Source organism: Ambystoma mexicanum, chromosome 13 (assembly GCF_040938575.1).
Source record: "Ambystoma mexicanum isolate Mex_15411 chromosome 13, UKY_AmexF1_1, whole genome shotgun sequence".
Taxonomy (NCBI): domain Eukaryota; kingdom Metazoa; phylum Chordata; class Amphibia; order Caudata; family Ambystomatidae; genus Ambystoma; species Ambystoma mexicanum.
The window spans coordinates 688,594,842-688,612,229 of NC_090938.1; the positions used below are offsets into that span (position 1 = coordinate 688,594,842).

The 17,388-nt window shown below is 45.1% G+C and overlaps 1 protein-coding gene across 2 annotated transcripts in view; it reads right to left on the bottom strand.

Moving 5' to 3' along the window:
- Nucleotides 1–17,123, bottom strand: part of PGAP3 (post-GPI attachment to proteins phospholipase 3) — a 138,384-nt gene extending 121,261 nt beyond the window's left edge. Inside the window, exons 1-3 of one of the 2 annotated variants that reach the window (XM_069634736.1) lie at nucleotides 16,899–17,123; nucleotides 10,183–10,280; nucleotides 8,194–8,346 (exon numbers count right to left, since the gene is read on the bottom strand). In XM_069634736.1, the coding sequence (XP_069490837.1) occupies nucleotides 8,194–8,346; nucleotides 10,183–10,280; nucleotides 16,899–17,067 (420 nt within the window). In that variant the 5' untranslated portion in view covers nucleotides 17,068–17,123. The remainder of the gene's footprint in view (nucleotides 1–8,193; nucleotides 8,347–10,182; nucleotides 10,281–16,898) is intronic. The other variant, XM_069634735.1, reaches the window with a different exon arrangement.
- Between the last annotated feature and the right edge of the window lie 265 nt (nucleotides 17,124–17,388).

Consider the following 17,388-nt stretch of genomic DNA (forward strand, 5'->3'; position numbering starts at 1 on the left):
GGCCTAATAGTTACAAAAGATACACAGAGGGCAGAAAATGCAATGCAAAATTAGTGTGCAAGATGTTAAAAAAAAACAAATAAAAAAAGAAAACGCACATCTAGCAGTGTAGCACTGAAGAAGAGGTAGATTAGGTGAGCTAAGGAACACAGAGTGAGAAAGGCACAGTTATGGTTCAGATTTGTTAGTGGAGGGGGCAGTGGAAAAGTTCAGCCATCACTCACTGGTCGAGCTGCAGAGAACATGGAGGTGCAGGGGCCCAAGTTTGTGTGGGAGCCGGCTGCATCAGGAGGCTGCTTAATGGTTTGAAAGAGGGAGGAAAAATGTGGGGGCCCTCCCAGTCCTCCTCAGCCCAGACAGGCACAGACAGAGTCTTAGGATCGGGCCGTAGGAGGTGTGCCGGCTTTGCCTGCCGGCTGGCCTGATTGAGCCTTGGATGGAAGGGGGGCCCAATCACTGCATGTCATTCCAAAGGCAAGGTTGGCATTCCAAAGGGAAGGCAGACACTCCTGGGTCCGCAATCCAGCGGCGGCCATGTTGGAGTGGATGGCCCAATGCTGCACCAATGGATGGCAAACGTTCACAAGCACACAAAGCAGCAATGGAACGCTGAAACAAGCGTTACATCAATTAAGGTCTTGGTGGTGAATAATGTCTTTTTTTCTGATCAATTATCCAAATGCATCTGCGTGGTGTGCACCGCTGCTGCAGGGCGTGCTTAGAGCCCCACAAAAGCCCAACATGGCTTACCTTTCGTCTGGTGGTGAGGCAGAGTCCTCCTGGCCTGTAACGCTCACCTGGTATCCACGGGGAGGTCACTCAGCCTGTTCTGACCTCTTACGACCTCAAACCCTTCCCTGGAGCCTATTGGACTGGAGACTGGGCCTTGCTTTCTTGGATAGTGTGCTCTCCGTCCCGCTTTCAGCACAGGGGCGCGTTGATTGATGCGGGCTTGTTGCTGCCTAGTTACTTCACTGGCAAGAGTCTGACAGGTAAGTATAATTAGTCTTTTGAACAGTTCTCTAACTTCGTTCCTTTCCTTCCTTAGATGATGGCCGGCGTCCGGGGATGGTGTGCACCCCTTTCGTTTTTTAATTGAACTGAGTTCTTTTTCTGTGTCTTTTGGGTGCCGCAACATTTTCCGCGTGGATGCCGGTTATGAAGACAAATGCAGTGAGTAAGCGCGGTATGCAGCGCCTCTAGATGTTTCCCCGCTAACCTGGAGTGTCTTTTCCCTCTTGCAGATGGATGAGAAGTTCCAAAGACAGAGTTCCCCGAGAGCGGCTGGAATTCAGGTAAGCGTTTGAAGCTCGAACAGTATTTAAAAATAAGCGAAGATTTGCAGAATGCTTACTAATGCCTTTTTTCTGTTCTTTTCCCTTTTCCTTAGGAAGCGGCGTGCCGGGATGGGAATGACAACGCTGAAGATGCACGCAGAACAGAAGGAGCGATGAATGATGGGTAGAAGCGCTGCAAGGTAAGGCTGTTCCTAACGGTGTTCTTGTTCTTGCAGGAGCTGAGCGCAGAAGAAAGATGCAGGCCTACTGGAGACCGATCCGAACACGGCGAGTGTCACGCTGCAGGTGCAGAAAACTCAAAGCATGTTTCTCAGCCTGGGCATGGCTTAAATAGTCTCTGGGTATCCCAGGTGTCTCTGGGCTGAACCACACCCAAAAGACTAGACTGCACATGTAGTTCTGGGAACCGAAATATGTGGGGGCATCCATCTTGTCCCCATCAATGCACTACAAGTCCAAACCTAATGTTATCCTATGGGAGTGAGTGAGTCTGGTGCCACAAGCGCCAAGTCTGACTCCAAGTGGGTCTTTGGAGGGATGGAGGGCCCTTGAGGGCCATGTAGGTGATCGTGGCCTGGCTCCAGCCTGACATCTTGGAGGGCTGGGGACATGAGGGGCAGGAATCATGACAGGCCTTGAGGAACAGTGAGAGAGTGCATGTGCTGAAGATAGATACAGGAGTCCTGGGGAGGTTGCTGGTAGATCTGTAGTTAATAGATAAGATCTGAAGCTAATGGCTATCTGGAGGTGGCAAAATGGGAATGCTAGGGAATAGTCACATTATTCAGACCTGCACAAAGCCCACACACAAATTGATTACTTGTTTACAGGGCAGGAACAGATTGGAGCAATGTATGAGGGTAGGACACTTTCAGACCACCCGCCCCTGCTAGCCAGCTGGATGGTGAATGTGGGTGACCAGGGGTGTGGGAGGAGGGGTGTGGACGAGACCGAATTGCTTCTGCTCCGACAGGAGCGCATGGAACATTGGCAGAGGCTAGGCAAATATAATTATGCTCGGTACACTGAGGGTCTACATGAAATGGGAGACAAGCCCGGTCGACTGCTGGTGTGACTCTACCAATGGGAGATGGCACGACCTATGATTAGCGAAATGACAGATGAATGTGGGGAGTTGTGGAGATCACAGAAGGAGATCAACAACATATTTCAAAGGTTCTATAAAAGGTTTATATAGCGTGGACAGGGCTGATTATGTGGGAGAAATCAGGGAGACATGACCTCAGATTAGATTACCCATGTTGGAGCAGGAGCAGGCGCAAGCACTGGGATCGCCTCTCACATGCAGGACCCGATAGGGGGGATTCTTGCCTTGTCGACAGGGAAAACGGCAGGAGGGACGGCCTGCCAGCAGAATTCTACAGAGAATTAGCAGAGGAACTGGCACTGAGGTTAAGGGATATGCTAGAGGAGGCATATGAGAGGTCACGGTTGCTGCAGATTATGAGGGAGTCAGTCATTGTGCCAATATTGAAACAGGGGATGGTGCCACATAACTGCGAGTCATACCGAGCATAGTCTATGGTCAATCAAGACTGCAAAATTCTCGCAGCAATTTTGGCAGAGCGATTGAAGGTGATCATAGGGACGTTGTTACATCAAGATCAGACTCGTTATGTACAGAGTAGGTCCACCTCCTGGAACATGCAAATACTCCACAACGTTATAGATAGGATGAGAACACGAGAGGACAGCTGCGCGGTGGTCTCTATAGACGCGATAAAAGCGTTCAATTCAGTCATGTGGGGTTGGTTTTATGCCACGCTTGAGGGCTTTGAAGTGGGGGTAGGGTTTTTCGGGTGGGTCAAACTAATTTATGCTGCACCCACAGCTCCAGTGAAAATGGGCAGATGTGTATCAGTGAAATGGAATCTGCAGCAGGGGACTAAGCAGGGTTGCCCTCTGTCCTCTATGCTTTTTATTATAAAAAGCACTGTAACAACTGGTGGTGTTCCTAGGTTCAGACTTGGAGGATGCAGGGCTGCTGGTGGATGGGAATAGACATGCAATCTCGCTGTATGCAGATGACATGCTTTTATATGTGTAGAATCCTGAAGATAACCTCCCACACATCTTTGAGGTGCTTGATAATTTTTCCGATCTATCAGGTATAACTGTCAGCAGGATGAAATCCTGAATTTTCCCTCTAGCGGAGTGAGCTGGACTGGATGTGATATAATTGCATTGTTTAGCTGTTTGTTTACAAAGACTTCCACCTCTTTGTTGACAGATAGAATAATCCAAAGTGTTGCCTACTTGGTCTTCGGCAGCTGCTAGCAGAGAAGAGAAGTTCACCTGACACACTCTCTATATGCCTACCACAGAGGCAACAAGAGAACGCGGCAGGGAAACCCTCGAAAGGGAAAAAACCCTGTGGTGCTTGAGAGTGAAGAACAGGAGGAATCAGGATCGTCGCTAGTGAGCGCTGATAAGTCCCGTTGATGCTGGAAGGTGTGAAGCTAAATGACCCTCTAATTCACTGGATTGATTCTATAATGAAAAAGGAGGGTTAGTATGGAAAAAATGATAATGTGCTTGAAATTATAATCGGATAAAGCTGATACCTTTACTGTGAGCAGGAACAGCCGTGCGGAGTGTAGACGGAATGGGTATCTTGAATGCAAGATATGCGATCAACTCCTTCAGAAACAAGGAATGGGAAGGATTAAAGTAGAGAGCAAAGAGATAGTTATCTGTAGTTAGTTTACATACAGTCTCCACCTACCAAGGTCACAGAAGAAGAAGTCCGCGACATAAGCGGATGGAATGCTGGGTAATGTCGTTTTGGAAATACAAGTTTTCTTCTATCGAGGAAATGAAAACAAACGTGAGGAAAAAGATAGCAGGAAATAGCGGGTAGAATTCAAATGAAGACGAGGGGTGGTAAACACCTACGTTCTGAATGGGGGTCCTCTGGCAATCAATCAAAGAGAAGTTTGTATCGAAAGTTGATAGACGAGCGGAAGAGGATTGCCTGGAAGCACAAAGGTAAGAGGAATGAGGGTCAGGAGAGACCGGATTAAAGGTAAGGATTCCGATTGAATAGCAAGTATGAATTACTCGATTACTCACGTAGCGCAACCACCTAAAGCAGTAGTAACACTCTGCGCTCCTGGCTGTTTCCAGGCATGAGGGAGGAGTATCCTGTGTGACAATCGGCAGTACTGGAACGATACTCTGAGTATGGGGCGCCATCTTGGGAGAACTCGGGTAGACTGAGGATAAGTGGCGCCAGCGACACCACAAAGACAAGGTCCGTCGACCCTTCGTAACAGGATGAGGCTCGACTGCCTAAGTCTGAGGCTACAATGGACTACAAAGTCATTTCAATACCTGGGAGTGAATGTTTGTCATGAAGCTCAGCTCTCACATGAACAGAACACAATCAAAGCACATAAGAGGATAGAACAACCCATCGTATTCTGGAAGGAATTGCTGTTATCTGTGATAGGAAGAGTGGCCCTAGTTAAGATGGTGGTCCTTCCCCGCCTGCTGTATCACTACGGCAATGTGCCTTATTATATGCCCAGGTCTTTTTTCAAGGAACTCAATACAGCAATGGGGTAGGGGGTTCTTTGGGATAGGGGGAGGCACAGAGTGGTGCTGTGCGTGTTACAAAGGATTATGTGGAAGGTGGGGTAAAACAACTACACATGGAACTATACTATTTAGCGGGGCAGTTGTAATATGTGGCGCAGTGGTTATCTGATGAGGAAACGCAGGAGATTATGCTGTTACAGAAAGAGATAGAGCCATAGCTGCTGAAGGAAGTGTTGTGGCTAGTACCGAAAAGAATCTCAAACTCACCATACATATTATCAATGGGGGGGGGGGGTGGGAGAGATCTGGGCAAGAACCAAGACCTTGCTGAAACGGCTGGAAACCCTACTTTCAGAACATCCCATTGGCTGCTATCCACGGGAATGATAGGGGAGCCTCTATCTCATTAGATTGCAGTGGGCGGTGAAGGGAGAAGCAGTGCTGGGGGGCCTGAATCCTAATGAGAAGCTTCTGGAATTTCAGGAATTGGTAGAGGACGCTGAGGTGAACCCAGCCCAATTCTTTATGCAAGCTAGAATACTACACAAGGCCAGGACCAGATGGAGCTGATCCCACAAACACTTGGCAGAAGATGATATACTGGGGGCGTTGCATGAGGTGTCTGAGGGGAACACAGGGTTTCAAGAATATAACAAACTTCTGACGGCTTTAAATATGGATGCATTGAGGGTGAAACACAAATGGGAGGTGGATCTGACCAGTGACTTAATGGAGCAAGTGTAGGCTAATGCGCTCTTATACACCAGGGGGGTATCCAGGAATGAGAGATTCAAACATACTCAATTATTTGTCCTACATAGAGCATATATGACCTCACACATAATATCACAGTTTCTAGGAGCGAGGGACACAGGTTGCCCCAGATGCACAGCGGAGGGAGCCGGTATGATTCACATGTTTAGGGAAGATGTAGTGGCAAAGCAGTTCTGGGGGGCGATTGTCAAGAGGGTGGGATTACGAAATGTAGCTGGTCGCCAGAGGTGTGCATACTCAGTGTGTTTCAACACCCTGAGAAGGCCAAACCAGAGACCAGAATGCTCGATCTTGTATATGTACTTGCAAAGAGATGGACTGCCATGCACTGTAACTCCTGAGAAAGACCGCACAGAGATAGCTGTTGGGGTGATTTGAAACGCTGGTCAGTTGCAGAATCAGTGGTATGGTACAGGGCACTGCAGAAAGGGATGAGGGAGGGGAGCGACAATGTGGCACCTTGGAATGCACTGTTGCAATTAATGTTCTACTCTCCGGACAACAAACCAGGGGGTGTTGTTATTGGGAGGGGGGAATAACAAGGCTGTCATGGCTGGTGAGCAAGGGGGTGTGGAGGGTGGGTCCTCTCCAATGAGGAACCATGTATGGAAGCGGCGCGCTGCAGGTTAAAGGGTTAACTGTTGGGTATTCTTTCCATTGTTGTAATTTTGTTGAAAACTGTATTGTGATGGTGATGCTTTAATCACGATGTTTGTACTGGTTGAGATTACTAATTTAAAACATTTTTCTAAATGTTTTTAAAAAACCTAGACCCGCTAGCCATTAAACCATTCTCACCCTATTTTGCCAAACCTCAATCAAATCCGAGTAAAGCGTACACACGGTCTCCAGCATATCACTCCTCATCATCCTACATGCTTGCATGTGAAGAAATAACCTAGGTGAATGTGAAAGCTAGCATACATTTCCTAGTTATTTTAAGATTTTGGCCTGTATTCTTCCCAATCAGGACTATGCTCTAAAGATCAAATCTAGTCAGTAGAAATAGATAATTGATTCTACCAATTAGGTCTAGGTGAACCACTTGATTTGGCTAAGTGTAAATTCCATCAGAGAAGTCACGTGTATATGTCCAATCAATCATTTATTAGTCTTAAATAATTCAATTAATATTTTATAGTGCGCTTAATACCAGAGAACAGTCTCTAAGTGTAGGACCGGGATTCAAACCTTTGTTGCTCTGAGTTTTCTTGCTTCCAAGTGTTCCTCCTGGCCCCGACAAAGAAAAATCTCATGTGCGTTCCATATGCATCCAAAAATGTATCACAAAGTAGCACTGATCCCACATGCGGATGTTGGCAAGTTGAACCGCAGTATACACCTTAAGGAGCATGAATTGTCACACACTGCTCTAGCACTGTTGTGGAAAGGGAGGATACACTTTAATCTTCCTCATACTCAAAAGACTCCAATCTAAAAGCCAAAATTGGCTCTGGCCTTTTATTGTTTGATAGTTCGCCCATGGGCAGAATTATTCATAGTTTTTTTCCAGGTCTCATTTGTTAAACACAAATGGTTGTATGGAACTTTCAGTAGGGCAATGAAGAGGATGAACTAGGCAACTGAAAAGATGACTTATTTTTTTCAGGTACCGAGATTTATGATATTAAGTGCTAACATACAAGGCTACCTATTTCTAATGTGGTGTTAGCACCCCGTTCCAAGGGCTGGAACGGGGGGTAACGGCTGGCTGCCCGAGTTAATGGCCTAAGCGAAGCAAGAGCAGTTAACAAGGGCTCGGGGCTGTTACCCCCCGTTCCAGACCTTGGAACAGGGTGCTAATGCTAGTATCACCCCAGGTTATCAAAGCGGTAATCCGGGGTGCTAAAAAAATATATATTTTCATTCATTGAACTGGACGCTGCATGCCTCCCGCTCAATAAATAAAAATACTTATCCAAAATGGCCGCCATAGTTGTAGAAGGCAGGATTCCTTACAGAGCCCCTCTTCCATTACCAGGGTGGCCGGAAAAGCGAGGAGAGAAGCTACTGCGGTGGCGGGGCATGTACCTCTGCAACAATCAGATAAGTGGGACTGGAGAGGGGGGGGGTTGGGAAAAGTAAAAACAAAAAAGGGAAGGGGGAAGCGAGATGGCGGCCCGCAGTGGCGGGTGCAGCCTGTGGTTTACATGGAATGCAGGCTGAGATTAGCTGTTTCAGCCTGCGTTTCATGGAACCCGATTGGCTGCTTCCCCTGCCCTGGGTGCTAATGAAAGTCATCAACCTACACAATTATTTCTTGGTTTAGTAACACACCACTGATTAAGAAAAGCATACCAGCACAAAGGGAAAACCATCAATTCTATAGCTCCCCCTGAATAGACTACTTGTTTTTAAGATTTCAGAAAGGTTAAGACACGCTTTAAAAACAATACCTCTAAGGGATTTGGACAAAAAATAAAAAAAAATAAAAAACACTACCTCTCTTTGCACAATGTAGGCCAAGTCACCTCTCCGGTAAGAGGTATGGCCCTTAAAACATTTGCCATCATGAAGCGTTGTCACAGAAAACCTCTTGTATTCGTTTTGAGCCGCTTACCACAGCGAAGGCCACGCAGGTGTGGTACATGGGAGATGCAGCAGGTACTAAAGCTCTGTAGCGGTTGAGCATCACAAAGTTGGCAAGTCCATTAAGAAAGGAAGCGAAGGCAGAGGCAGGCTCTTGAAAAAACAGGAATCTTGAAAAGGGCCACTATGGAGAAAGAACAAGAAGAACAGGTCACAGAGCTCCTACAAGACATCAGAGAAGATCAAGGAGATTCTGAGGTAGTGACACCCCACAAATGAAGCCCTTTGCGTCCACAAGGGAACCCCCCACCCCGACATAAAACTGACAAATGCCACCAAATCTACATATGAACTGTGAACAAAAAACCTCACCCCATCCAGACGGAAAGTGATAACTTCAGAACCCAACCACTGTGAAAACATCAGCCCCTAATCTCCTGCTGCCAGGACTTTTCAATGCCACAAGTGTATTGGGGGCGTGGGGTTTGCATTACACATTTCTATGGTAGGGAAAAACCCAAGATTGAGCAAAACACTGCCTCTCAACCAAGAGGGAACAACTATGTGCATACCCAGTCGAGGGAGGCATGGTCACTCAGCCCATTATGCTGAATGTTCAATGATTCAGAACTATCAAGCATTCTGCTGTTTACTAGCACATAGTTCAACCATGATTTTATACGGCCATTTGTCCAGGTGTATTTGGAGCTTGCAAGTCCGGGGATTTACGCTAGGAAGGCACATTAGATCATGATCCATAAGAAATCGTGCCCACCCGTGGTCCAACCTGCTGCCTATCGCCTCAATCGGAATTTGATGTAAATAATGTACGTTTAAATCACCAGCCAATAGCAGGTCAATCTGATTGCTGGACCCAAGAGCCCTGCCATTAACCTTCTCAATAATGTGGTCTTACAGGTAGGAGGGCATTAGGCCAAGTCTGCATTTAAAGGTAATAACCAATCATCTAAACCTGGCTCGTGCCTCCACTGGAAGCCAGTGCAGGAAGGGTCTGGCTTCTGAAATATGATCACGGCGGGACAGGCCGACGACCACTCTAATTGCTCCGTTCTGTACAACTTGGAGTCTATTGTAATCAGCCTTACAGAGACTGACCAAAATGCTGCTACAATAGTCGATCTTTGCCCCGATAATAGCTCTAGATACAGATTCCACATTAGCCCAAGATATAAATGGTCTAAGATGCAAAACAAGTTTAACATAATATACAATCAACGAAACAGTACTGCCTACATGAGCCCTCATGTTCAGCAGCTGCTCCAGAATCACACCCAAAATGTTTAACTTTGATTGAGGGAAGATTTTCACCTCTCCTAACAGGAAGGAACTGTAAGCAGGGTCCAACTTGGCTAGAGTCACATAATTACCCACGATCATCAGCTATGTGTTCCCTCTGTTCAAGGCAAGGTTATTGCACATCATCCAGTTCTCAATCAGTGTAAAGACTCTGTTGAGTTCCTGTTCATCCTGCGAGTGAACGCATGTTAGAGGGACGACACACTGGGTGTCGTCTGCATAACTGGAAAACATTACCCCTTCCTGCTCCAGAAATAAAAAGGTACTCGCCCCCTGCGGCACCCCGAAAAGCACCAAGATAGGAACAGCTTCTGCCTCCTCCAGACAAACCCTACTTTGCCTATTTTCCAAGAAAGCGCTAATCCATAGCACAGCGGAAGGGGAGAAATTAGCCACATCTGCAATCTGGCCACCAGGATGGAATGGTCAACCAAATCAAACGCAGCTGACAGGTCCAGAGAAACTAAGAGGGAAGTAAGCCCTTTATCCATACGACCGAGGAGTCTAGACTTCAGCTCCAGTAAGGAGGTCTTGGTGCCGAACCCTTGTCTGAATCCTGACTGGAAGTGGTTCAGTATAGAGAACTGGTTCAGACGCTGCGAGATCTGACTATAGGCGACCCGATATACATTTTTTTACAAAAACTGTGTGTATGTTATGGGTCTACACCAGTTTCCGAAGAGCTCTTTCCAATCCCACTCACCTTGCCATGAAACTGAGGCACTTTGTATCCTTCTCTTATGTACAGCCCGACAATGAACCACATGCAGTCATATTTGCAATCATCATGGCAGCTCCAACCTGCAAAGAGGAGGGAAAGACACATGAAAGGCAGAAGAGAGAGCCAATTTCGAACAGAAAGGACTTACAGTAACATTTACAGATAGCAGAGGCATGCCCACGAAGGGAACCTGAACAATAGTACAAACATGAGAACAATAAGTCAGCCTGTTTATGAGAGTGTAGAAAAAAGTGGGAAATATAACGTGGTCAAAACAAACAGAAAAAATGTACAATAAAAACAGGTGACATTAACCTGGTTCCCACTCAAAGGAAGGCTATAGGATAATACACTGTCGACCAGGATGACAATCTGCTTGTGAGATGATTTTGGCTGTTTACGTAAAATGGGAAAAAAAAGATTGGAGTGGTGATGGAATAATGTTAGTGATAGAACAGGAAATATACAACCTGTAACTGATCCCAACCTCCCTGCGGCCAGATCAGAACTAAGAGAGTAGGTCCATGGACCATCAGTGCCAACACATGGCGTTTGTACAATACATTGTTAAAACAGTCATGTCATCGGGCAAATTTAAGCATGGAAATACATGCACGCCAGGGCTTCAAGTGGATCAGGGCCAGTAAGGTTGAATGTGCCCTATCCACTCACAACAAGTTGTTGGCGCAGTAGGGCTTAACCTTCAATGCCTATAAGCACAGAAGCCAAAAATAAAACATTTAGTTACATTGACTGCTATTTTACTGGCAAGCAGACAGATCTTGAGGATGTGTGGTTTATGTTTATTGGCTGCCCTTACTTCGAGACTCCTAGTGCCTGGCAATGCAAGTGATTTTATGTCCCAAGCAGGCTTTGCGGGGCCCAGAGAAAGTGTGGTTGAATGGAAGCCGGTCCAGAAGCAGGTGAGCCATGAGTGGTTGGGGATAGAGCGTAGAGGAATCCCATAGCACACCAAGCGTGTGTGCAGGAGGGAGAGCAGGACTAGTTAGCAGATGTTAGCCATGCTCCTGCTAAGGGCCGAAGAGCGGTGCTGCAGCCATTAACTGCAACAACAAAAAATGTGTATTCGTTGTTTCAGAAATGTAAAGATCACGCCTTCCATCTCCCTTGCTATCTGTGATACTGAAATAATTGGAGAGGGCCATTCATCAGAACAATGTGATTTTTTTTTTTTACTATAATTAGCTGGATTATTACTGGAGTGGCCATCATCTGGGAGAGGAGAACTGGCAACGGTTTTTGGAGCAAGATGACGTCAAAGCACTACAAGAAATCTGGCTTTATAAATCACCCATAAATACGATTATGTAGGCTTTTATGTACCTGCTACACCTTCCAAAAGGGTTGGCCAAAGGGCAGGCTCCTTATATGGGTTTTCAAAGGGCTGGCTGTGAGCTGTCTACAGGTGGATTCTGGATCTCCAAAAATATTCTGTGTAATACCAAGGTGTTCTGGTTCGCCTGTGCATGATGATATGTATAGCAGAGGTATTAGTAATAACGAGACATGCAAATCCTTAATCACTATGGCTCAACTTATGGAAAGGTTGGATGTCAAATCGGCAAGTGGCCCCTTTCCAGTGGTCTGCGATTTTAATGGCCGTATAGCGACCATGATCAAAATGTTGCCATTGATGCCAACTTGAGAAGGGGGGATTCCCCCCCGTGTGTTGTCCTCCTGGTCCCCCCCCCCCGTGTGTTGTCCTCCAGGTCATGCACACTGTAACCCTATGGTGATCCATACGAGACTTTTGGTTGTTGCATACGATATGCATGCAGTAAAGCAGGGTGCACATATTGCACTTGCCATTGTAAAATTAGGTCTGCTTGGTGTATGTTTAGAATTGAGGTGGCAAGTGACTTCTTTGTGGCTGGCAAGTCACTTGCAACTTGAATATTTGCACCATGCATTAAAGGGTATGTTGCAAGACGATACTCCTATCTGCATACACATTTAAAGCACACCAGGGTAAGACTATAATAGACTGATGTTTTATAGAAGTCCAATATTTGAGTCAGGTAAGGAGCTTTACTGTCGAAACAAGGGTGGAAAGAAATCAAGATCTGCTGGTTAAGTTTCATTCACCCTCTTTGAACACATACATGAGAACCCGGGTGGTAGCCTTGATGGGACAGGAGGCAGTGAACAGTAATGCAATAAAGTGGGCATATCTAGGATCTGTCCTCCTACCCCTGTATGAGGATATCCTGATAGGTATTAGTGAACCTCTCCAATTATAATGTCTGTCCAGGGACAGTGTGCCTGCAGCGGGGAGGGAGAGATTTAAAGTGGCAAGCTACTAGCCAGCCATAAAAAGTCCCTTGACACCGACAGCAAACCATTTTGTACTCGTCAACAGTCATCTATCACTAGCCAATGACTAGTGCAAATTCTGTGCCCTGCCTACAGTCTCTAATATATTTGTGATTGTGGGCTCGCACTTGACCCGAGAATTTTTAGTAAGAAGGCAATTAGCCAAGTTTTAATAATTTCAAATATGCATAAACTAAGTAATCGGGAAAGTTAGAATTGTGAGGCCTCTTAAAGGAAGACAACAGGGACAAAGTTTACAGTGTGGGAAGATTTGGATGATGTAATTAAATCACAAACGTTAAGGCATTTGGTCCCTGGAAATGTGGGATACCAAAGCATATATTCACCAAATTTGAAGCAACAGCTTACCCAAACTTTGGGTGGAAAATGTTTCCGTCTGTAGGGCAGAGGAACTGTTGAGAATATACTCATGGCTAGGGGACACATGTACGCGGCAAAGGCTACTGGTCTGAATTTGATGCCTGCTGACCTCTATATGTCAAACTGCGATCTGGGTTCCCATTCTTTGTAGTTTTTTAAACTGTAATATTAATAAGAGGTTATCCCAGATTCTTTGGGGTCTTCCAGAATTAATCCCCAACTTTAAAAAAAAAAAAAAAAAAAAAAAAAAAAAGGACAATTATGATTGTTCTTTAACACACTTAATACCAGCAAGTGGCTTCTAAGGGCGGGATCGGGATTCAAACCAGTGTTGCGCTGCGTGGTCTTGCTTCCAAGACAAACACGTTGCCCCTGAGCTGTCCATCATCACATGACCAACATAGGCAATTATAGACTTTCTGTGCTTCTAGAAGACTCAAGCGAGATCTTTGGCAAAACTATTCTTACGAGTATCCAGGCCTGGTTAGATGAAAACAGTACTCACTCAATTGCACGATGGATTCAGGAAAAGGGTGGGGACCATGGAGTAAGGGCTAAGATTACTACTATGGAAAGCCAAATATATTGGTCTGTGTAAAGTCCAGCTCCATCTGGTCTTTGTTAATCTTAAGGCTGCCTTTGACTCTGTAAAAGGGATATCCTTTGGGTCACCTTAAGGAGTGAAGGAATGGGACATTGCTTAATATTTATCATTTAAGCCATCAACGTTAATATTAGGGGCAGAGTGTGCCATGCCATGGGCAGTAAGGGGAAAACTACAAATGAATGTGTACGTGATGAGGGTGGCGTCCTTAGTCTGGTCTAGTTTAACCTATTTATCAATGATTTAGATGGATGGTTAACAAAAGGCTGGAGCACTCCTACTGTGAGGATGGATGGCATCAAAGTCCCAGGAGTCGTTGGGGGCACCTGAAAAGGGACTTAAAGCTAATAAGAAGCTTTGATGCTTACTGCACCTTTAAGGGGGTGAGGGGTCGAAATAAATGGAACCAAAATCAAAGTAATGGTCTGGAGTTCTCGATGCCCTTCAAATTTCTATTTAGTTTTGGGGCCGCCCCTCTAGAAGTGTTATGTTATTTTGGTTATCTCAGGGTTCACTGACATGCCATGGGAACGTGGAAGCGCAGCTTCAGAAGAATAAACTTACTTTGAAGAGGATAGTGGTGGTGGGGAGGAGTACTGCAATTTAATTGAAAGTGGAGCCCATTCTGTCTCAGCACCCATGACAACTAACAGTACAATGGATAACTGAATTGCTCTTTTCGCTGCCAATCTACGGGGCTACGTGAATATATGTAATCTCCAAGTGGCAGAAAACATTTTGCACAAGCAATTTTTTCAATAACCCATTTCCACATTAGTAAATATGGCCAATTGGCTAGTTGGGTCTGAGGGTGATTAGCAGAGAAGTCGTTCTCAGACTTTTTCTCCTGTGTGGCAAAACATTATACAATTTATAAGGTACATCAACAGGAGATAACTGCCCCCCAGAAGTGTGTTTATTCTTCCATGTCCGGAACAAATAAGAAGGTTGTAACCCGTGTTGCATTCAGACCACTTGTGGGAGTTACCAAACTCAGCTCAGCTCCCGACCTTAAAATGATTAAAGCAGTATACTAGGCACGTTAGATCAACTACAGGCCAACGAGGCAGTGTTTTTATGTGAACTTGAAAAATGTCTGCCAGGATAGGTAATTGTTTTGATGATTATATTACATTAGAAAAATGTTGTCAAAATGAAAGAGCTGACATAAATTTGAGGTAATATGTGGCGGGTTGGCGTATCTAGTTCCTTAAAGAGAGCATTGGTTGAATATTTCAAGTGTGAGTGTGAAAGGTGTCCTTGGAAAGCAGGGGCACTATATATATCTCATCCATCTAGGATGTAAGCATATTGGTCTACTGTTGAATTGCAAGTTTCTGTCATCTGTGATCACTGGTCACCACATATATTTTTTTTAAAAGGGACGTCCTAATTCCCATACTATTATAAGGTTCTCAAATTGCTTCAATAACTAACAAGCACTAATTGCATCCATCAGACATTCTCAGGCAAATACAAAATTACTATGTGTTTACTATAAACATTCAATCCTAGTATCATTGTTAATAAATGTTGTACAATGCAAATACCATTCATTAATTTGTGTCGTAAAAGCAATACTGATCTCAAACTGACACCCGTTTCTCTGAAACGCCGGTCTTTCACTGGTACAAACAAAGCCGGGCCAGATTCATCAAAGCATTAGTGATCAACCAACTGAAAAGGAAGTCAATAAACATCCACCTTATAATGACTAACTATGACCGTGAACCATCAATCTTCAGTATAACATGAATAAACATGATCATGCTAGGACAGTCTCCACAGAGTCTTTAAGTTGATAACATTTGGCCAATTATTGAGTCACATTTGGTAGACCTGTCACCCTAGACTGGTCCGATACAAAGCTAAGAGCTTGCAAACGTAAAAACATATTCCTGTGTAACAACAAAGCACAAAATATTGTTTGTACAAGTAACACTTTGCCATAAAAATCTCCTGTAGGGATGGAGGTTGGGGTGAGAATGGCCAGGTAGTTCAAACATTACGTGAATTGGAACACCATTTATTACTGTCATGCCCCCGACATCCACCTACACCTTTCTCGTCACAAGGTTAATGAAGGAAGCTGCTATTTGCTTTTATCAGCAAAGCGTGAGAGCATACTGGCATTCCTCTGAACCAGTTGAGTCACCAAGGCTCACTAAAATATGTCTGCAAGAAGATGACAACGAAGTCAGGAGAGATGATCAAATGGTACTTTTTTTACACTATGCCCACTCAAGGCTATTCTCCACAGTTAAAACAGTGATTCAGTTGTGATATTATCAAATATTCAGTCAATAATCAATGTAGTCAAACACATGTTTCAAGTTATGTTATTTGGGTTTGTACCGCATACTGTTGCCATTTTCATGGTTTCTAGATGCTCTTGCGAATTTGATTTCAAAGAGGAGGGGGGCATGGGAGAGTGTCTAGGGGGTTAGCGAGAGAAGACTGGGCATGCTCAGGTAGAACCAAGAGCAACTGGCGCCAGTATATACAGGTGGGTGTATATATATATACACCCAACAAGTCGTGCGAGTTCTATATGTCGTTTGTGTGCCTTCTTCCTCAGAGGTCTATGTTTCCAGATGGAAGGCATACTTAGAGAGGGGAATCTGTGCGTCCTGGGGGCGTTTTAGCAGTTTGCTTGAGGGGTATAAAATGTTGAATGTGTTGGTGTGGGCCGAGGAATTTGTTCGAGCCATGTATTGAGCCCAGTGAATATGCCAGTGAAGTGTTCCACCGGGAATAATCAAATTTAAATTTCTGGAATCGAAACAATCTAACATGTTATAATTCCTTGTCATCTGTCACAAGACAGAGTAAATATAGGATTAATATATCGACCGCACTACTATCGTGCCTGTGTAGAATAGTTAAGAGTTGACAGATTCTTAATGTTTCTTATTTCTTTAAAGCACTGGCAGCAAAACTCCACCATTTCACCATAGCACATTTGAAACCACTAGAAGAAGAAAAAACTACAGATTCCTTAACTGCTGCCACCCATTGGATTACATTTTTCAAGACCATGATAGTAGCCTAAAAGGTTGCCCCAAATAAAGTCAATGGGGACAATCATAGAGTGATGCAAGTTTGGTGTGGGCTTCCACTGAAGTCATTGGGAGTTTAGGTATATCACTTCCTGCTGGGAGGCTGGACTTGAGTTCCAGGAAGTTGACATAAAAGAGAGTGAAGTGGGCGTGGTTTTTTTTTGTTTTTTTGGTCGGACTCTGTTTTTTGTGTATGACAAAGGTTCACATTCCACGAGGCCAGTCTAAAATAGGAGAGACATCTATCCACGACCCATTTTCACTCATCAGCCTTATACGTAGAGGCGTGACCTGTCATTCTTGGACCCACCCCCTCTCACCTGCCAGGCTCATGTAGAAGGGCTGTCGCTCCCTCCAGTCCCGCCCCCGTGGTCCAGTGCAGTTGGTCCGGTCACACTGGCTCACGCAGTCCCGGTACATAGGCTCCCGGTCTCCCTGGGAAGCACTGGCCGCGCCCAGAAGGAGCACCAGCACCACCAGGGTCGCCATCCGCCTCCAGCGGAGAAGCAGGAAGCACCCAGTGCCGAAAAGGGAACAATAACAAGAGCACACCGGAAGTGCCGTTTTGGGGAAAAAAGAAAATGGTACACCACCGGAAGTAACTTGTGTCTGTGTTGCCAGGTCTCGAGAAATAAATATGCCCAACGCTCCCTAAAAATAGCACCAAAACTAGCGGACTATCTTTCAGAAGAGCCCCTAAAAGTAAAATCTGATAGAATGACAAGAGGTGGGGAAATATCCCTAAAAGAAACATTTAGATTAAATTAATGCTCTTTAAACGGAAATACTCATAAAACAAAACATATGCGG